Source organism: Amblyomma mixtum, chromosome 10, assembly GCF_055824585.1.
Source record: "Amblyomma mixtum isolate Tamu chromosome 10, ASM5582458v1, whole genome shotgun sequence".
Lineage (NCBI taxonomy): Eukaryota > Metazoa > Arthropoda > Arachnida > Ixodida > Ixodidae > Amblyomma > Amblyomma mixtum.
In genome coordinates this window covers 66,107,559-66,122,660 of record NC_143021.1, presented here as the reverse complement: position 1 = coordinate 66,122,660, position 15,102 = coordinate 66,107,559, and the positions used below count along the sequence as shown (strand labels likewise).

General features: G+C 51.3%; 2 protein-coding genes and 1 long non-coding RNA gene across 5 annotated transcripts; all 3 read right to left on the bottom strand.

The window, feature by feature from the left end:
• Positions 1-8,009: 8,009 nt before the first annotated feature.
• LOC149326001 (uncharacterized) lies at positions 8,010-10,197 on the bottom strand. Of its 3 annotated transcripts, XM_089562527.1 has the most exons (10): positions 10,126-10,197; positions 9,946-10,056; positions 9,610-9,858; positions 9,380-9,551; positions 9,098-9,246; positions 8,820-9,017; positions 8,616-8,734; positions 8,415-8,534; positions 8,211-8,329; positions 8,010-8,129 (listed from the first exon to the last, which is right to left on the bottom strand). In XM_089562527.1, exons 3-6 carry the CDS (start codon positions 9,773-9,775, stop codon positions 8,836-8,838), a joined length of 669 nt encoding a protein of 222 aa, XP_089418653.1. In that variant the 5' UTR covers positions 9,776-9,858; positions 9,946-10,056; positions 10,126-10,197; the 3' UTR covers positions 8,010-8,129; positions 8,211-8,329; positions 8,415-8,534; positions 8,616-8,734; positions 8,820-8,835. The 3 variants fall into 3 exon arrangements, with proteins under 3 accessions (XP_089418653.1, XP_089418651.1, XP_089418652.1); XM_089562525.1 differs by having other exon boundaries at positions 8,415-9,017; XM_089562526.1 differs by having other exon boundaries at positions 8,211-8,534; positions 8,616-9,017.
• Positions 10,198-10,284: 87 nt separating this feature from the next.
• On the bottom strand, positions 10,285-11,066 carry LOC149326000 (uncharacterized; the record flags this gene model as incomplete). The annotated part of the gene is made up of 2 exons (XM_089564448.1): positions 10,285-10,494; positions 10,725-11,066. Coding segments are annotated over 2 exons (552 nt in total), but the record flags the coding sequence as incomplete, so codon positions are not given.
• Positions 11,067-11,082: 16 nt separating this feature from the next.
• Positions 11,083-11,423, bottom strand: LOC149325999 (uncharacterized). The gene is made up of 3 exons (XR_016285982.1): positions 11,393-11,423; positions 11,167-11,335; positions 11,083-11,106 (listed from the first exon to the last, which is right to left on the bottom strand). It is a non-coding gene; the product is annotated as an uncharacterized LOC149325999 (long non-coding RNA).
• Positions 11,424-15,102: the final 3,679 nt, after the last annotated feature.

Here is a 15,102-nt window from a genome sequence, read left to right as displayed (position 1 = left end):
TTAAAAATAAAATAGTGAAGCGGGTAGACGACGACGACGACCAAGAGCGTGGGAAGAGTAGAAGACGACAACGAAGTTCGGACTGTGTTCTCGGTGCCGCTCGCAGCTGTTCTTTCCTATTTGTAAATATATTCTTTCCCGCAACATATTTGGTGGAGGTGCGGCTTTCCCCTACGTCTACCGACGACGGAGCTCCGCAGCGGCCGCCAGTTGCCTTCCCTCATCATGACCCAAGACGCCTCCCAGCAAACCTCAGCCCCGGCCATGACATCACTCGTTCTTTCTCCCCCTTGTGACCCTGGGACATTTTCTGGTACCGACAACACTGACGTCGACGACTGGATCAACATGTACGAGCGAGTGAGTACCTACAACCGCTAGGATCCGACCCTTATGCTCGCAAATGTAATATTCTACCTAAAATACACTGCCCGGGTCTGGTATGAGACCCACGAAGACCATCTAACCAGCTGGGACGTGTGCAAAGAGAAACTCCGCGAATTGTTTGGACCGCAGCTCGGCCGAACACTTGCTGCTAAGAAGGACCTCGCCTCCCGAGCTCAAACATCTACGGAGTCCTATGTGTCGTACATTCAAGATGTGCTGGCCCTCTGTCACAAAGTTGACGCCAACATGCCCGAGTCTGACAAAGTCGGCCACGTGTTGAAGGGAATCGCCGACGATGCCTTCAACTTGCTCGTATACAAGAACTGCACTACAGTCGACGGAATTATTAAGGAATGTCGACGCTTCGAGGAAGCCAAAAGCAGGCGTATTAGCCAGCCGTACACACGCCTCCCCAACACGGCTGCGACTTCTTCATGTGAAGACCTGCGACACAGGGAAACTCCAGCGCCCCCAGAAAATGTGACCCGTATCATCCGACGCGAGCTCGAAGCTATGTCCCCTGCCCCCCTGCATCTACATGATGGCGACAACCGCTTGCCTACCATCTCTCTGGTACAAGCTGTCGTCCGCCAAGAGCTTGCAAACCTTGGTTTCCAGCCCGTCAGCCCTGTACGGTCTTCACCACCACCCGAAATCACTGCGATTGCCCCTGGACGACCTTCGTACTTCACTCCACGTCGCCGAAACCCTAACGACTGGCGGACAACCGACGACAGGCCCATTTGTTTCCATTGCCACCGCATTGGCCACATCTCCCGCCACTGTCGAAATTATTGGTCCCGTCGCAGCACATACCGTCCTCTCAGCTCCCACCGCGACGACGAACAGCCCAGCCACTACACGCCCCCTCCAGCCCAGCACGGTGCTACAGTCGACGGCCAGATTCCCCGCTCCAGCCGCTCCCCGTCCCCCCTGCGTCGACAGTCTCGTTCGCCCCAACGCCGTCGCTCCTCTCCTGGCCCCTACGGACGCTCGCAAGCGGAAAACTAGACGCTGCAGTGTCTGGAGGTTATGCTGCAGTACAGCCCCAGTCCCAAAATCCTCGATTAGCCCTTCGTGCACACCATAATTTGCTCGCCATTCATGTCGATGGAGTGCCTGTGAGAGCCCTGATCGATACAGGCGCGCACGTATCCGTCATGAGTTCAGCCCTACGACGCCGCCTCCGAAAAGTACTGACCCCTGCACCCAAAGCCGTTCTCCGCGTTGCCGACGGCGGAACGCCTCATGTTGTTGGACTATGCACAGCCCGTGTGACCATATCCGGCCGCCATACATCCATTCTGTTCTCTGTTCTAGACCAGTGCCCTCATGAAGTCATTCTTGGCCTCGACTTCCTGTCTGAGCATTCAGCCCTCATTGACTGCGCCACTAATGTTGTTCAGCTTGACCTTCCTCTTTCTGCTGAGTCGCCGTCCCCAGTTATACACAGTCTTTGTGCTGTCGACTTTGTCCGTCTACCGCCTCAAGCCGCAACTTACATTTCTTTCTCATCTGTTCCCCCTGTACCTGATGGTCACTACGTAGTCACTGCGGAACTTGACGTCGCCCTGACGCGCAGCATTGCGCTTCCACACATTGTACTTACAATGTCGGCCAACCGCGCGTACCTTCCTGTCCTGAACTTTGGTTCATCCATCCAACCGCTCCCGCAAGGCATCTCACTCGCCACGCTGTGCCCTGCTGCCGAATGTGTGATATCAGTGGTGGACAGCTGCTTACCTTCCACTCAGCAATGCCGGTTGCCTGCGGCCCCATCAACAGCGAACCCAACGGACGACTACCCCGACATGATCGCTTCTGACCTACCGCCGATGCAAGCTCGCGATATTAGGTGCCTCTTATCATCTTTCCGCGACATCTTCGACTTTGATAGCCGTGTTTTGGCTCGGACCTCTGTGGTGACGCATCACATAAACACCGGTGATTCCGCTCCTCTCCGCAGACGTCCGTACCGAGTGTCCAGCGCCGAACGCACCGTCATAAATCAAGAGGTGGACAAGATGCTCGCAAAAGACATCATCGAGCCCTCGTCAAGTCCTTGGGCTTCACCAGTCGTCCTGGTGAAAAAGAAGGACGGCAGATGGCGCTTCTGCGTTGATTATCGGCGCCTCAACCGCATCACAAAAAAAAGACGTATATCCACTCCCAAGGATCGATGATGCCTTAGATTGCCTCCACGGCGCCAAATATTTCTCTTCAATTGATCTTCGATCGGGGTACTGGCAAATTGCCGTTGATGAAAAGGACCGCGAGAAGACCGCCTTCGTGATGCCTGATGGCTTATACCAGTTTAAAGTCATGCCGCTCGGCCTCTGTAACGCCCCGGCTACCTTCGAACGAATGATGGACTCCCTTCTTCATGGCTGTAAATGGTCCACCTGCCTCTGTTACCTAGACGATGTTGTGGTTTTCTCGCCTACTTTTTCCACGCACCTCGAGCGCCTCTCCAATATTCTGACAGTGTTTCGTAACGCCAGATTTCAGCTGAACTCATCGAAATGCAAGTTCGGTCGTCGCCAACTCACTATTCTCGGACACCTCGTTGACGCTTCTGGTGTACGCCCAGATCCCATCAAAATTCAAGCTGTGAAGGACTTTCCTCTTCCAAGGTCGTCGAAAGATGTGCGCAGCTTTGTCGGCTTGTGCTCGTATTTTCGCCGTTTTATCAAAGATTTCGCCGGCATCGCTTGTCCCCTCACCGATCTTCTGAAGAACGACACCCCCTTTACCTGGGGCCCTGCTCAAGAGAACTCATTTTCATCCCTCGTCCATTTGCTGACCACTCCGCCCATCTTAGCACATTTTGACCCGTCATCTCCCACAGAGGTTCGCACCGACGCCTCCGGATATGGCATCGGCGCCGTCCTAGCCCAACGTCAACAGGGTCAAGATCGAGTCATCGCTTATGCCAGCCGCCTACTTTCAGCCGCAGAGCAAAATTACACCATTACTGAGCGTGAGTGTCTTGCCCTTGTCTGGGCAGTAGCTAAATTCAGACCCTACCTGTTCGGCCGTTCATTCGCTGCTGTCACTGATCGCCACGCTCTCTGTTGGCTGTCTTCACTAAAAGATCCCACCGGTCGCCTTGGTCGCTGGGCATTGCGCCTCCAAGAATACTCATACTCCGTCGTGTACAAGTCAGGGCGCCATCACCAGGACGCTGAATGTTTATCCCGATACCCTGTGGAACCACCTGACCTAGAGGACGCTGAGACCCTGCCCTGCCTCTTAGCTATCTCTGATCTTGCCGATATTGCCAACGAACAGCGCCACGACTCATCTTTACGACCTATCTTTGATGGCATCCGTTCTGCAAACCGATCTCCGTCTCTGAACCTTTATGTGCTCCAGAACGGAATTTTGTATCGCCGAAACCTACGCTCCGATGGCCCTCCGCTCCTGCTCGTGATACCCCAACGTCTACGCTCTTCTGTCCTGGAAGAACTGCACGATCTGCCGACAGCCGGTCACCTTGGCGTGTCCCACACGTACGCTCGGGTGCGGCATCGCTTCTTTTGGCCTGGTCTCTATCGTTCCGTCAAGCGTTACGTGGCCACTTGCGACCTGTGTCAACGTCGGAAAAGGCCCTCCACTTTGCCTGCCGGTCTTCTGCAACCCATCGACATACCTCCGGAACCTTTTCACCGTGTTGGCCTCGACCTTGTTGGCCCTTTTCCGACGTCCCTCTCCGGCAACAAGTGGATCGCTGTCGCAACTGATTATACGACTCGGTACGCCATCACGCGTGCTTTGCCGTCCAGCTGCGCTACCGATGTCGCCGATTTTCTTCTGCAAGACGTCACCCTTCACCACGGCGCCCCTCGTCAACTGCTCACTGACCGCGGTCATTTTCTATCCAGAGTAGTTCACGACATTCTTCGTTCGTGTGACACGCAGCACCAGCTCGCGACAGCTTACCAATGGGCTTACGGAAAGGTTCAACCGCACGCTCACCGACATGTTAGCCGTGTACATATCGCCAGACCACCGAGATTGGGACGCAGCCTTGCCTTATGTGACATTTGCATATAACTCTTCCCTTCATGACAGAACAGGCTATTCTCCTTTCTACCTTTTGTTTGGTAGGCATCCCACCTTGCCTTTGGACACACTCATGCCGCCTTCTTCAGCCCCCACCACTGCTTACGCTCGGGACGCCATCTCCCAGGCCACGCTGGCGCACCAAATAGCACGTAGTAGGCTCCAAGCCTCTCAAGTTTCCCAGAAGTCAGCCTACGACCGCCGTCACCTGGCCGTCGAATTTACCCCAGGATCACTCGTCCTTCTCTGGACGCCCTCTCGCAGCGTCGGTCTCTCCGAGAAGCTCCTTTCGCACTACCGTGGCCCTACCGTGTCGTGCGCCGTGTTACAACTATGAAATTGCTCCCCTTGAAACCTCGCCATCGTCCTCTGGCGCCACCACCGACATCGTCCACGTCTGTCGCCTTAAACCTTATCACGACGCTCATACGTCGCCGCCCTAACGCCGAGACGGCGTTTCAGCAGCCGGGGGTCCTGAAGTGGGTAGACGACGACCAAGAGCGTGGGAAGAGTAGAAGACGACAACGAAGTTCGGACTGTGTTCTCGGTGCCGCTCGCAGCTGTTCTTTCCTATTTGTAAGTATTTGTAAATATATTGAACCATTGAAATATATTGAAAAATAGTGAACCATTTCGCACCTCATTTTTGCTTCCAATGCGTCACAGCATTTACAGATTGCATGCAGACCATTTTTGGGAATGTGCTTAGCTTATTCAGTGTCTGTGTAGTAGTATAGACAAAGTCTCTGCCTGACAGGCAAGGACAAGCTCGTCCTTGTCATACCTCAGCACCATGAGAAGTTGCTCAACTACACTCACACTCACGGCCACTTGCACTCACTTACACTCATGTCCACTCGCATTCACAAGCACTCATTCACGTCCTCTCACACACTCGCACTAATGTTCACTCACATTCACAACCCGTCACCCAAACTCATGACCACTCACTCAACCGCACAAGCTTCGCTTGTGTGGTTGAAGAGCTAGGCCAAGTAGATCAGGCTCATTGCATGGGTCTGGCCCAATAAAAAAAATTATGGCCCGAGCAGAGCTCTACAGTGCACACGGCCGGCCATAGAAAAAAAAAACGAAGCGTCCACTGCAGTACTCGAGATCCCACCTTATGCTAGTTATCGCCGAGAAGTTGACAGTCGTGGTTTCAGCAGCAAGCATTGGAACTCTGTGTACAGAGCTCGAGCCGTGTAGGAGGCATGTCAACAGACATCTGCCTTTCTAGCTGTGGTAATGCGAAATTCGATAAAAGGATCGGACACAACTCGTATCGGTTCACTGCACCCGCGAACCTGCGCCCATGCCAACGGTGAACTAGTAAGGTGAACAACAACGAAATATTTCCATTCTCGCGCCAGCGTAATCCTCTGCGTGATTTGTAAATAGACACCGGTATGGTGCCTTATGCTACCTCGAGCGCCTTCGGCAGTGAATATGTAATTCCCTCAGCTATCAACAGAAAAAAAAATAAGCACATGCAACAAACTTCACTGTCACGCGGCATTTGCCTCCAATCATGACCACTCACGCTCACAGACGCGAGTGAGGTGATAAGAGTGCACTCACGAGTGAGTGTGCCGACCCACGGTCCTTGTAAATCGTCCAAAGGTAGGCATCCTACGCACCCGAACATGGGATTTCAGCTTTTCACTGGCAGGATAAAGAACTGGATCACCTCATACCACATTTTTGCTTGCAGTGCATCAGAGCTTTTGCACATTGTAATTCATCCAGACCACTTTTTTTTGGAATGTACTAAGCTTATTCAGTCTCTGTGTAGCAAAGACTTATTTGTAATTCAACTGCTCTATAAGAGTTGGTTTAAAAGGCTTACAGAACTGTGGTGGTGGACCAAAACTTTCAGAATTCAACTAACCTGCTGATACATGAACCAACAAGGTGTGAACCTTCCACATCTTCACAAAATTTTGTTCTGCAGCTCATCAAACTGCCATACACAACTGAATCGCAGGAAATGTATTTGCCTAGCAGCGTTTCAAAATCAGTAAGTTAGGTGGCTCCATTGCTCTTTTGCAGCATAATGTATAGCTCTGTATTTCAGCCATGCGGTAAAGTACGAAAAGATGCACAAAGCCACTCAGAATAGCAGTTGTAAAATAGTTTATTGACTTGCTTAGATGTATCTGCAGAATCCTTCCGGCACTTGGTAGGTGGTCGGGATCCTGCTCAAATCTGAATGCCTGTTGGTCCGCGGGTGCAAGCACCACTCTTATCACACTTGCCTCAATTGCTCCTCTGCCAGTCAAGGGGAATGTAACTGCAGGTGCACTGAATCAAAGTTTATTCCTGCTAACAGTGTCTTGCAAGTGACTGCACAAATTGCAGAGGAGAATGGCCAGACTGTGATAAGAGCATCCCTATCCGCCAACTGGGATACGCGCTCTCTAGAAGGCAGGTTCTGCCGAGAGAAAAATCTGTGTGATCTGGCTGAACCAGTCATTTTTCTGCACAAGATGTTGGTTGCCAAGGTGACCATTCAACAAAGGATACGTGTCTTGGCATGTCCATACAATCTGCGGCCGGGTAGACAGGAACCTGGGAATCTGTAGCTGGTTGGACCTGCATGCAAGAAACTTGTAAAAGTATGTGCTGACAAGACGTTCATGTCGACCTCCGTTACAGTAAAGGGGAAACGCACATCTTGCTGCTCGTCAGACAGTTCAGATTTTCAAACACGCTGGATGTTGTCCCCCTCACCTTGGCGAAAGCCGATCGTTGGTGCTGGGAAAACACTTATGCTGGCTTCTGATGCATCAGAGAAGGATCACTGACTCTTGGCGCTGCTCATAACTTCCTTCTCAAACTTTCAGGTGCGCTCTGGAAAGGAAATCGGCGCATGATATTGTTCGAAAATACGCCCCGAATGTCATTCATGCAGAAGTTACACATGTTACTCACTGAAAGTTGGAAGTGTTTGCATGGGACACAGTGTGAGTGATGTCATTGGTCCTCATTACAGTTGCAAAGTAGGATTCCGAGCCCTGCCACGAAGATGCTTAGTCGGCCTCTGGTGCAGCAGAAGGGGGAACACACATCTTGCTGCTCGTCAGACAGTTCAGACCACGGTGTTGTTCAGACTTTCAAACACGCTGGATGTTGTCGCCCTCACCTTGGCGAAAGCCGATCGTTGGTGCTGGGAAAGCACTTATGCTGGCTTCTGATGCATCAGAGAAGGATCGTTGACTCTTGGCGCTGCTCATAACTTCCTTCTCAAACTTTCAGGTGCGCTCTGGAAAGGAAATCGGCGCATGATATTGTTCGAAAATACGCCCCGAATGTCATTCATGCAGAAGTTACACATGTTACTCACTGAAAGTTGGAAGTGTTTGCATGGGACACAGTGTGAGTGATGTCATTGGTCCTCATTACAGTTGCAAAGTAGGATTCCGAGCCCTGCCACGAAGATGCTTAGTCGGCCTCTGGTGCAGCAGAAGGGGGAACACACATCTTGCTGCTCGTCAGACAGTTCAGACCACGGTGTTGTTCAGACTTTCAAACACGCTGGATGTTGTCGCCCTCACCTTGGCGAAAGCCGATCGTTGGTGCTGGGAAAGCACTTATGCTGGCTTCTGATGCATCAGAGAAGGATCGTTGACTCTTGGCGCTGCTCATAACTTCCTTCTCAAACTTTCAGGTGCGCTCTGGAAAGGAAATCGGCGAATGATATTGTTCGAAAATACGCCCCGAATGTCATTCATGCAGAAGTTACACATGTTACTCACTGAAAGTTGGAAGTGTTTGCATGGGACACAGTGTGAGTGATGTCATTGGCAGCCATTGGTCCTCATTACAGTTGCAAAGTAGGATTCCGAGCCCTGCCACGAAGATGCTTAGTCGGCCTCTGGTGCAGCAGAAGGGGGAACACACATCTTGCTGCTCGTCAGACAGTTCAGACTTTCAAACACGCTGGATGTTGTCGCCCTCACCTTGGCGAAAGCCGATCGTTGGTGCTGGGAAAGCACTTATGCTGGCTTCTGTTGCATCAGAGAAGGATCGCTGACTCTTGGCGCTGCTCATAACTTCCTTCTCAAACTTTCAGGTGCGCTCTGGAAAGGAAATCGGCGCATGATATTGTTCGAAAATACGCCCCGAATGTCATTCATGCAGAAGTTACACATGTTACTCACTGAAAGTTGGAAGTGTTTGCATGGGACACAGTGTGAGTGATGTCATTGGCAGCCATTGGTCCTCATTACAGTTGCAAAGTAGGATTCCGAGCCCTGCCACGAAGATGCTTAGTCGGCCTCTGGTGCAGCAGAAGGGGGAACACACATCTTGCTGCTCGTCAGACAGTTCAGACTTTCAAACACGCTGGATGTTGTCGCCCTCACCTTGTTTGGTCTAGCCTCACTGGGGACCCTGGCTGAAGCGGGACCTCCTTGCTTCCACAAGCTCCTGAAGAGAAGGCCTTGTGAAGGCCGAGGTCATTGGTGCTGGGAAAGTGCTTGTGTTGGCCTCTGATGCATCAGAGAGAGATTGCCAGAGCTCGCTGCTGCTGATAACTTCTTTTACAAGCTTTCCGACATACTCTGGAAATGAAATCTTCACATTACTTCATTCCAAAAGGCTCCCCTCAAGTCATTCGTTTGGGATGAAGCATAATACTTACTGTAAGTGGTAGCTGTTTTGATGGGGCACACTGTGTGATGGCCCTTTCGCGCCTTGGTAGTCTTCATCATCCAGCGTGAATTGCCTTCCTTTGTCTTCGCCTGGGACCGGTCTGCATTTTCATTGAAGTGGAGGATGGCAAGCTGCGTCCTGTAAGTTGAGGATATCGCATCGGATGGCAATGCTGCCTAATGATCTGGAGTACGTGGATGTGGTTACGTGCTGGCTCTTGGAATAAACCAACTGCCTCTAGATACAGGACAGAACTACAATATAATATTACCTTGCGAGCATCCCTGCTGGAGAAAATGCCATAGACTTTGGCGCGAAGTCAATCAAGACGCTGTGGAATGCCTCCAGAGCAAACGTTTGGCCATGGGGGGACATCTGTGTGATATCCTTGAGGAGACGCTTGTCCTCAGTGATGTGCTTGAATTGCTCGTATGCCTGGGACTCTTGAGGAAAAGGTATGCTTTAAAACAAGTTCTTTAGACAAGGGCAAAAACAACTCACTGGGGTCCATCCAAACTCTTGTCTCCTCTGGCATGTCGCTGTGGAGACACCTTGGGTACAGTCCGCCATGTCCAGAGTGCTGGTTGATGACGTGATTTTGCATACTCCGCCAGATGTCGACGACCAGCTCTGCATTACCCCCTCCAGCGTGGGCTGCCCAGTACATGTGGTTGGTAGTTGACTGAATCCAGATGTCCAGCTCCTGGCATCCAGCCCGCTTGCTTGCCGCAGCTAGCTTTTTCTTGACACCTTAATTTTAAAAAGGCATATCAGGGAAGCCTGCAGCACATTCTGTGCAAGCAAGCATCTTTTCAATCATGCTCTCAACTTTCTTACCTTTTGAGATGTGCCAAATGTCAAAGTAGTGCTTGATCTTGGGTTCACGGGTCTACATGTGCTTTCGTATGGCAGGGTGACGGTCAGTTGTGAGAGACCGGATCTTGATACCTGTGTTATGCATTGTCGGTGGGATAACGATAAATTGTCTACCATATAAACCTTTGTGGCATGCCATACATTTCTCCTTGAAGAATTCCAGCTGCTTGATTAGGCCTTCCTTCTCCATGTTCACGCTGGCCATTGCCTGCCCCGACTGCATGAAGACGGGTTTCAAACATTACATTCCTGTATTTCCACTCTACTTACCAACGGCTTACATAAATATTTATCACTGAATTACTGCAACAACTTTGCACAGACGTGTCTACTGACCTCCCCCAGCTGGACCTGGACCGAGTGAAGAATTCTGTTGATCTGCTCAACATGCGTGGTGTATGTCAGGAACTTGGCAGAAAACCCAGGGGAGTCAAATCGTCCATCACCGGTGACATCAACCTCTTGGTTGTTCAACTGGTCCATGAGTTCAGCTTGTTCTTGTAGCCAGATCTGTTCAAATGTTATTCCATTTCTTGACTAGCCCAGTGTAAAATTACAACTTAGTTTGATTGTGCACTACTGCAGCGGTAGTTACTACAAAACAACAAAAAAGTGATGTCAGGAGAAGTGTGTTCGTTTAATCTGAACTTCATTTCTGCCTTCTGGCTAGCGAGAATTGAACTTTTTTGAAAACATCTGGTCAAGCTGGGGTAAATATATCAGTATGGTTTGTTGGTCACCTTTTCTATCGCAGGAAAAAGGAGGGCATCCTGATAGTTGTAGAAGGTCCGGTCACTTGGGACCTGCGCATTCATGTGGCGCAGCATCCTCAGTGTGGAAGCTACATTTGCTCCTGAAAAGAGGAGGTGGCTGGACAGCAGAAGGTTTCCTGCTGCCCTTCCATTGATGACAGGCTGGCTGTTCCACGTCCGGACATGCTCCAGAGGACAGATGCTGATGACATTGATGAAGCTGCCTTTGGTGGTAATGGTGGTTTCACAAGGCCTCGAGCACTCTGGGCATGTCTGGAACAGCTCCCTCAGACAGCTCTCAAAGACCAAGAACTGCCGTTCTTCTTCTGGGGGGGGGGGGGGGGCTGGTGTACTCTCTGCGGATGACTCACTTGAGTCAGAATAGTGCCAACTGTTAGGCCCAAAACCCATGCAGCTGTGAAGAGCCCACCTTTCGGTATCGTCATGGTAGGTTGGAGAGTAGCTGGAGTCAGAGTCTAGCCTGTCACCCTGTGGAGATGTGCAGTCAAGTGGATCACTGCTGCATGTGGCCGGGACGAAGGGTGGAAGCAGCAAGGGCTCCTCTGTGACACGGCCAGGAGAAGTCGCAGCTGGCGTCACTGTAGGGAAACAAATATTTATCCACACAGAATGGACGAAATGCAATAAGGACTTACAGACAGCTTCAGATCTAGTGCTGTGTTCGACTGAACCATTGTCCTGGTACGGACAACTGCTGGCTGCAGCTGTTGAAAGCCTTGCCTCAGAAGGATCTGGTTGAAGATCCTAGCTCTGAAAGATGGTTGTACAAAGGCAGATCAGTCACTTCGGTTTAAAAAGCTGGAGGTGGTGCAACATAGCATTTCAGGATTGCTCTACATTCCATGCCTTCACTATAAATACACCGATTTGGGAACTTGATTAGTTTCTATCGGGTGCACGGCATCGTGAATCACTGTGCGAAATCTGTGCGCGCCTAGCCCGGCGCGGCTCCGCTCCTCGTGCACAGTGAGCGCCCGGCCACTGCGTAATTGTGCGCAAGCTGGCTAACTCATGACCGCCGCACACCAGCTGCTTCCCAGTGATCTGCCTCTCACACTGGAGGACGTGTGAGCAGTTATCTACGATTACCTCCGACACAAGCACTCCGACCTGTGAATCGCACGAGGTGAGCGCATCAACAGCGTCAGTGGCCGCTCCCTGACACAGCTGTAGTGCGCGATGATCATCCGTGCGGCTGCAAGATGTGTGTGGCTCGGGGACATACGGGTGCACCACAGACTAGCTACAAGCGACGTTTGTGGCGAGTGTGGCGCAGCTGAAACACTGGATCAGGCAGGGCAGCGCGCACACCCCTGAGCAGTCTCTGGTGAGCCTCTGTGAATACTACGAACTTGTGAATACTTGACGTCCCGTCTGTTCCGCACCAGGTAGTTGCGCGCAGTGAAAGAACGCTCCGCGTGTGGTAACTTTGTTGTGTACAGAGCCACGCGCGTTTAGTTTTCCTTCCGTGACAGAACACGGCACGCGCACGGAATATAAACATTTAGCTGGACCGTGCGGTGCGCGAAGGCGAGGTGTACGTCTGTGCCCCCACGCGCAAGGTAATAAGTCGGGGCCGGCGACAAAAACATCGCGTAGGCCGCCTCCCCTCGCTACCCTCTGCCTTTCCTTTTGTTCCTACTAGCCGCAGCTCAGGTTTAGATGGCATATGTCGCGGCTAGCAACAACTTCTCCTTCCCTTATTATTTGGCTAGAAACAAAAAAACCCAATCTCCACGGCAGAGTTCTTACAGACTAAATGGAATGGCGCCATCGCTGGGAGAGCGGCCTGCTTTGCTTAGCCGTCACGGCACACGATGCGAATACCTCTCACCTTGCGATCGATTCTGACAAGCACCCCAAACAAACAGCATTTACAACCAAATGCCATGTCTGCGCGAAAGTTGAGCGCGAACAATGCACCGTTTTAGCCGGCGGAAGCATTGTACGGCGCGCGTAAAATTGCCGAACAAGCTGTATATCAAAGTTTCTAAGCTTATCTAGCCGACCCCACACTTACGAACACGAAGCACGGAACACTGTTACTTCTTTCGCTTCTGCAAATGTTCCCACACTTACGAACACGAAGCACGGAACACTGTTACTTCTTTCGCTTCTGCAAATGTTGACCATTCGCGTCATGATACAGCCACGTAACTTTTAGAACAAACTATATCTTCAGCCTGACGCATGTACGAGCCAGCGATCCTACAGAACGACACTGTCGAGCCATGCTAAGAAAATTCCATCGACGACGGGAAGTCGAAGCGTGGGCATAGCGTTCCAACGCAGGCGAGAGTGACTCACGTCGGGCCGATGGAAAGCGCTTATCTCGAAGTGTTCAGAGCAGAAGCGGACACACTTTGGTAGCGTCTCGGTGTTATCGAGCCCCGCGCAACGTAGCCATGCACTACGGCGCGGTTCGTCCTTCGGCAAGGCGAACAAACGTAGGCCCTTGTGCCAATTTTTTTTAGTCCGATGAGGGCACAACCTCACCGCACAAACGTCCGGCATCGCGAAAATATCACTCGCGAACCGAACAACACTCGCAACAAAACGCGATGGCGTCCCACAGATCACACGAAAAAGTGTAGATCCAAGGATGTCGCAGGATAGCAAAAGTAGGAAGTGGGGCACACAGGACCTTCTGGGAATAAGAACCGCGTGCACCAACAACCGACAAGTAAAAGAAGCGAGGCGAGCGCTTCCTCGGAGCAGGCCGAAGCCACCGCGGTAGGGCGCATCACTCCTACGGCAGCAGACGAGGAGAAAACATAGTCCGGCTGCTTCGGGCTTGTTTTTTTTTAGTGATACGCTCTATGAACCACAACTATGTCGCGGATTTATTAAAATATTGTATCCTGCGTGTCCAGAAAGAGTAATAGAAATTAGTTCGATTATTTTCGCGGTTTTCATTTCACTTCAGTCAAGTCATTGGCGAAAGCAAATATTCCGCGCGTAATTTTATTTCTGTTGGCTTATTTTGCGGCTATATTATCTACGAATGCAACTACTTATTCACGGAAACTTAAAAAACAAAATAAAGCCAAAGCAAAGCCTCCACAGAGCTGACTGAAAGGCACTCGACGCGTTGGTAGACTCCGCCCATCGTGTGAGGCAGAATTAAAAAAAAAAAAGGCGGGAGCCGGACGTTAATTAGATTTAATTGAGGAAATCGGCCACACAGGGCAATAAGTCGCAGCTCCTAAGAATGCTGGGAACGTGTACATCAAGTTCCCGCGGCAAAAAGACATGTTCAGAATCCTCTTCAGTGCACCTTTAACTGCGTGGTGGTATGGCCCAAGCCACGGTAGTATGACCATGTGTTCATATGAGTGTGACATTTGGGTAGATGACATTGACCTTTGACCTTGGCATTTGATTTGATACAGTGGATACCATGCTTAACAGAGCTTTCGCTCGTATAACTAGCTTCAAACCACGCTGAACCCGAGCCATTTTTTCTTCCAGCGTTGGGCACGCGACCAGAAGGCGCGTGATAACTGGCGGCCAATGGCTGAAAGTTGTCACCGAAACGGGGTCGCTGCTCTCTTCGCCTCAGCTGGCGGCGACGGTCCGGCCTACGTTCGCACTAAGCTTTTTGCACTTAGATACCTTAAAGTTCTCATAAAGTGCTGTGCCCTGGAATATCAATGCGCGGACTGCCTTCAACCTGGTGTTGATCGCTTCTCTGCAGATACATGCCCCAGCGTCGTCGGCCGCAAGCCTCGGTTCGACAGTGCATTTGATCATGACCCTGCCGGCTTCCGCGCTGACCAGTCGCCATCTTGATATTCCTCTTCACGCCACCGCTTCTGCGGAGGTCCCCAAAAGTACTTTTCGCCACCAGTGCGCTCCTCCGTTCGTGCGACGTGGCCTCTGGACGTGCTCTCCTCTGCCTGCGCGTGCCTAGACGGGCACCTCCCTTCGTATGGTCTATTCGCTGTGCCGAAGTGAACACAAATGCGGGCTGGTTGAAACAAGTGCATTGGCGGCTCCAAGTTACGACAGTAGTGTGCGTACATGTACTTTGGGTAGCCTTTCCTTCTCTGTCACCCGCCAGCGCTGCATACTCCGAGCCTTTCATCCACTACAGTAGCGTATGGAGTGTCGTTGCGTGGGAATAGGGTCTCAGCACAGGAAGCGCTTCACTGAGCTTACGGTCAATGTTTGTGTTGAAAGAATGAATAATTCCGATAAATGTGCCATAGTTTGTTTGACGGTCAGGTAAGAAACCATTTTTTTTAGTGCGAGAGCACTTCTAGCTGCATTCTCGGGGAAATCCGTGGGATGAGCGAAGCCTTCTGGCGAGTCAAGTGACTCAATTTGCAGCGACTGTAAAAAC